The 6060-nt window shown below is 50.2% G+C and overlaps 1 protein-coding gene across 1 annotated transcript; it reads left to right on the plus strand.

The window, feature by feature from the left end:
• Nucleotides 1-691: 691 nt before the first annotated feature.
• On the plus strand, nucleotides 692-5645 carry PRAMEF20 (PRAME family member 20). The gene is made up of 3 exons (XM_032300451.1): nucleotides 692-1126; nucleotides 1819-2397; nucleotides 4763-5645. The coding sequence occupies exons 1-3, from the start codon at nucleotides 723-725 to the stop codon at nucleotides 5322-5324; spliced, it is 1545 nt and encodes a 514-aa protein (XP_032156342.1). The 5' UTR covers nucleotides 692-722; the 3' UTR covers nucleotides 5325-5645.
• Nucleotides 5646-6060: the final 415 nt, after the last annotated feature.

Raw genomic sequence — 6060 nt, forward strand, 5'->3', positions numbered from 1 at the left:
ATAATCCCAGAATTTTGGGAGGCCAAGGCGAGTGAATTGCTTGAGTCTAGGAGTTCAAGACCAGCATGGACAACATAGGGAAACCCACTGTCTTTACAAGAAGCCAAAAAATAAAAGATGAGCTGGGAATGTTTTTGCAGGACTGTGGTCCTGGCTACTTGGGAGACTGAGGTGGAAGAATCCTTTGAGCCTGGGAGGTCACGGCTGCACTGAGCTGAGACAGCACCACCGCACTCCAGCCTGGGTGACAGAGCAAGATCCTATCAAAAAAAAAAAGGAAAGAAAAGAAAGGAAGACAGAAGGAAGGAAAACAGGAAAAGAAGAAAGAGAGAGAGAAAGGCAAAGACAAATAGAGAAAGTAACCTTAAATACTGAAAAGAAAACAAATAGAAAAACCCATTCTAGGGATGACCAGTGAATGTTCCCAACCATCTTATTTGTAGGAAATATGAGTGTCGGCATGTAGGGCTTGTGACATAACATTCCCGTTGTTTTAGAACCTTGAGTAATTAGAAATCTCCCCCAAAGGTGGGAGGGGTTAGCAGGCTCCCCCATACTCACTACTCAGTGGATGGAACACTGGATGGAAATGAAGGGCTAGTGGTGTTCCTGCCTCCTCACTGCTTGGGAGACGCTCGTGCTGATGCCAGCAGAGACAGAAAGCTGGCTTTGTGGCCACTGAGCACAGAGTAGAATTGGAGAAAACTGAGGACTCTTTCACCATGGCCAGAGCACTGCCTTTGGCCCTAGGAGAGGATGAGATTGCATGGGCTTGGTCTGAGAGCGATGCTTTTTCTCTGGATGTGTCCTCTGGAACTTTTCCTTGCAGATTGGTGAAGATGAGCATCCGGACTCCACCCAGACTCCTGGAGCTGGTGGGGCGGAGCCTGCTGAGGGACCAGGCCTTGGCTGTCTGCGCCCTGGAGGAGCTGCCCATGGAACTTTTCCCCCCGCTGTTCATGGAGGCCTTCAGCAGGAGACACTGTGAGGCCCTGAAGGTGATGGTGCAGGCCTGGCCCTTCCCCCGCCTCCCTCTGGGGTCCCTGATGAAGACGCCTTGCCTGGAGACCTTCCAAGCTGTGCTCGATGGGCTTGATGCACTGCTGACCCAGGGGGCTCGTCTCAGGTGAGGTGGCCCAGGTGGGCAGGTAGGGAGAGCCCAGGTGTCCAGAGGAGGAAGAGCTGGGTCGTGAGGAGTGGGGAGGCCCAACGGGGAGCCCACAGGCTTCTGATGGTACTGATGAGAAAGCTCAGTGAGGCCTTGGCCATTGCCCAGCTCCTCAGGTAAAGGACTGCTCATCACACAGGGTCCATGGAGGTCACAGGAACCTCTCTCCTAGTGGCAATGAAAGGCACCACTAAAAGTGGGAACTGAGCAGGGCAGGGACTCCCACACCTGTAATCCCAGCATTTGGGAGGCTGAGGAGGGTGGATCACCTGTGGTCAGGAGTTTGAAACCAGCCTGGTCAACATGGTGAAATTCTGACGCTACTAAAAATGTAAATATTAGCTGGGCATAGTGGTGAGTACCTGTCATCCCAGGTGCTCGGGAGGTTGAGGCAGGAGAATCACTTGAACCCAGGAGGTGGAAGTTGCCGTGAGCCAAAATCTCACCGCTGGACTCCAGCCTGGGCGACGGAGGGAGACTTATTCTCAGAATAAAGAGAAAGTGGAATTGAACAGGATCCAAGGGGACAGCAGGGTGGAGAAAAGTCAGAGAGAAAAAAGCAAGGAGGGGAGCAGCTGACGTGCAGGATGTGAAGTTGATGTTCAGCAGTAACTGCTCACATTCTCAACCTCTCCTCTATCTTCCCACAGAAGAAAACTTCAAGTCCTGGATTTACAGGATGTCAGTGAGAACTTCTGGATGGTGTGGTCTGAAGCCATGGCCCGCGGGTTCTTACCCAATGCCACGAGGAGGAGGAAACCAGCTCGGGACTGTCCAGTGATGAGAGGACAGCAGCGCTTGACTGTGATCATAGACCTTTGCCTCAAGAGCAGGACTCTAGATGAATGCCTCACCTGCCTCTTTCTGTGGGTCAAGCAGAGGGAAGGTTTACTACACCTGTGCTGTAAGAAGCTGAAAGTTTTGGGAACGCCCCTCCATGAAATCAAAAACATCTTGAATATGGTGAACCCAGAGTGTATCCAGGAGACGGAAGTGAATTGCAGGTGGCGACTGCCCGATCTGGCAGAGTTTACCCCATACCTGGGCCAGATGAGGAATCTTCATAAGCTCACTCTCTCCCACGTCGACGTCCCTCGCTACATTTCCCCAGAGCAGAAGAAGGAGTCTGTTACCCAGTTCACCTCTCAGTTCCTCAAGCTGCACCACCTCCAAAAGCTGTATATGAACCGTGTTTCGTTCCTCGAAGACCATCTGGCCCAGCTGCTCAGGTGAGGAAGGATGGTGAGCTTTCTCTGCAGACCACAGCAGAGCCTTTGCAGGTCACAGTAAACGCTAGTGGGCATCTACTGTGACCGCCTATGAGGAGGTGACAGTGAAGGGGACACTAGAATGTCAGTGCATTTTCCTGTGGGCGGCTCTGTCCTGAAATGGGTATCACACAACCATCCCAATAAAGGCAGAGGGATCAGCGGGGGTAGATGCTATGGAGAGGCTGCCATGCTAGGAAGCTGGCTGCTGGAGGGTTCAGCTCTAGGGAGGGTGTGTTTGTGAACTCCTCCTGAGGACGCATGTCTAAGTTAAGATGATGAGAAATAGATCAGGCATCGTGGCTTATGCCCGTAATCCTAGCACTTTGAGAGTCTGAGGAAAGAGGGTAATTTGAGCCCAGAAGTTTTAGAGCAGTCTGGGTAACACAGCAAGACTGCTGACTAAAAATATGAATTAATAAAAATAAAAACAAACAAGAAATTTTTTTTGAAATGGAATTTCACTTTATTGCCCAGGGGGAGTGCAGTGGCGTGATCTCGGCTCACTGCAACCTGTACCTCCTGGGTTCAAGTGATTCTCCTGCCTCAGTCTCCTGAGTACCTGGGATTACAGGTGTGGGCCACCACACCTGGCTAATTTTTGTATTTTTAGTAGAGACGAGGTTTCACCATATTGGCCAGGCTGGTCTCAAACTCCTGACCACACGTGATCCCCCTGCCTCAGCCTCCCAAAGTGCTGGGATTACAGGTGTGAGCAAACATGCCCAGCCCAAACAAGATAATTTTTATTTGTTTGTTTATTTATTTATTTACTTATTTATGTTTGAGACGGAGTTTCGATCTGTCACCCAGGCTGGATGCAATAGCACAATCTCGGCTCACTGCAACCTCCGCCTGCCGGGTTCAAGCGATTCTCCTGTCAGTCTCCTGAGTAGTTGGGATTACAGGCGCTTGCCACCACACCCGGCTAAGTGTTGTATTTTTAGTAGAGACCAAGTTTCACCATGTTGGTCAGATTGGTCTCGAACTCCTGGCCTTGGCCTTCAAAAGTGCTGGGATTACAGGCTTGAGTTACCATGCCCGGCCAAACAAGATTAGTTTTAAAAAGATGTTGGGAGAGCCGGGCGCGGTGGCTCAAGCCTGTAATCCCAGCACTTTGGGAGGCCGAGGCGGGTGGATCACGAGGTCAACAGATCGAGACCATCCTGGTCAACATGGTGAAACCCTGTCTCTACTAAAAATACAAAAAATTAGCTGGGCATGGTGGTGCGTGCCTGTAATCCCAGCTACTCGGGAGGCTGAGGCAGGAGAATTGCCTGAACCCAGGAGGCGGAGGTTGCGGTGAGCCGAGATGGCGCCATTGCACTCCAGCCTGGGTAACATGAGTGAAACTCCGTCTCAAAAAAAAAAAAAAAAAAGATGTTGGGAGGTGGGGAAGTGAAGTGGGCACTGAAAAGGGGAATGCTCATCAAACCTGCACGTTTCAGAATAATACAAGCTCTGTGCTCAACAGCTTGGGGAACATGAATGATCTCATCTCTAATTCCCTGTCACAATAGGTTGTTTTGAGCTCCAGGTAAATTAATGACCTAGGAAGCAGAAGGTCAGAGAGTAGGCACAAAGACTTGTGAAAGTGATAAATGGTTTGCTGATTAGACAGGCATGTCAGGGACCCCTGCAACCTGGGCACCCCAGCTGATGTTGCCGAATCCCGCCTGGGTTTGTCCGTAAGCCTGTGTCCCCACTGGGCTCCCGTGGTCCAGAGATGTGTTTTTTTCCCTGACAGATGAGTAAAGGGAGCTTCAGGGATTCTATGAACTTGATCCATTCCTATAAATGATGGTGAAAAGACTTAGCCGAAAATGGAATTTTTCTTTGTTTTTCTTTTTTTTTTTTTGAGACACAGTCTCACTCTGTTACACGGACTGGAGTGTAGCGGCATAATCTCTGCTTACTGCAACCTCCACTTCCTGGGTTCTTGCGATTCTCCTGCCTCAACCTCCTAAAGAGCTGAAATTACAGGCGCCTGCCACCATACCCGGCTGATGTTTGCGTTTTTAGTAGAGATGTGGTTTCACCATGTTGGCCAGGCTGGTCTCGAACTCCTGACCTCAAGTGATCCTCCCACCTTGGCCTCCCAAAGTGCTCGGATTACAGGTGTGAGTTACTGCGCCGGGCCTAAGATGGACTTGATCTCAGTGACAAAGTTCTTCATCACGCAGCATCCTAAGTGTTGACTATCAGACAATCAGAATGACCCTGGGCTTGGGCAAAATGGTCTTTGTCCATCACCTTGAAATCATCCCCCACCACCCTCCACTCACCCCTATGATTCCCCAGAACTAACTTCTTGCTCTCTCTCCAGCTGTCTGAAGGCCCCGTTAAAGACCCTCACAATCACGAACTGTGTGCTTTCGGAATCAGACTTGAGGCATCTGTCCCAGTCCCCGAGCATCAGTCAACTAACGACCCTGGACCTGAGTGGCATCAGCCTGGCCAATTTGAGTCTTGTGCCTCTCCAACTTCTGCTAGAAAAAGTGGCAGCCACCCTGGAGTACCTGGACTTAGATGACTGTGGGATCGAAGACTCCCAAGTCAACGCCGTCCTGCCTGCCCTGAGCCGCTGCTTTGAGCTCACCACCCTCAGCTTGTGTGGAAATCCCATCTCCATGGCCACCCTGGAGAACCTGCTGTCCCACACAATCAGACTGAACAACTTACGCTTGGAGCTGTATCCTGCCCCACGGGAGAGTTATGATGCTTATGGTGCTCTCTGCCGGAGGAGATTTGCCCAACTTGGGGCTGAGCTGATGGGGAGAGTGAAGGACTTGAGGCAGACCAAGAGGATCTTGTTCTGTACTGCCTGCTGCCCTCGCTGCGGCCACAGGGCATTTTATGACCTGGAGGTAAATCAGTGCAGCTGTTGAATATCTGCCTGTTTGGGCGGATGTATCAAATGCTTTCTTCTGGACACTTGGAGACTAAAACTTAGGTCTTAGGTACATCCTCAAGGGAGCACAGAACCCATCGTTTCAGACACGGCTCTGAAAGTGGAAAAGGAAAGGTAATGAACCAGGGGCCGGACTTGGGAAACGCTGACATGGATTGGACGAGACTTCGGGGACTTGTGTCCTATAGAGTCAAAAATGGGAATCTGCATGTCTAGAGTGGAATTCAGGCTTGAGAATGCATGAGGGAGTTACCCTTGCATGGATGGTTGCAAAGAAACAGAAATAAAGGGAAACTGAGTGGAAGCTGTCTGGTTGCCCTCTATTATCAAGTAGCCTGTTTTCCAGTTGAAGCCTCAGGAATCTTCAGTTATTGATGAAAAGAAAACAAAAGGCACTGAGTCGTCCAATCAGTAAGATTCAGCTCCAGCGAATCAAGGCATTTAAATGAAATTTGGTTATTGTAGTCAATTTCCTCCCATTCTTGTTTGTTTGTTTTGAGACAGAGTTTCACTTTTGTTGCCCCGGCTCACTGCAACCTCCACCTCCTGGGTTCAAGGGATTCTCCTACCTCAGCCTCCCAAGTAGCTGGGATTACAGGCATGCACCACCATGCCCAGCTAATTTTTGTATTTTTAGTAGAGACAGGGTTTCACTATGTTGGTCAGGCTGGTCTTAAACTCCTGACCTCAGGTGATCCACCCACCTGGGCCTC

This window comes from Sapajus apella, unplaced genomic scaffold (assembly GCF_009761245.1).
Source record: "Sapajus apella isolate SASKATOON/1434 unplaced genomic scaffold, GSC_monkey_1.0 scaffold43, whole genome shotgun sequence".
In the NCBI taxonomy this organism is placed as follows: Eukaryota; Metazoa; Chordata; class Mammalia; order Primates; family Cebidae; genus Sapajus; species Sapajus apella.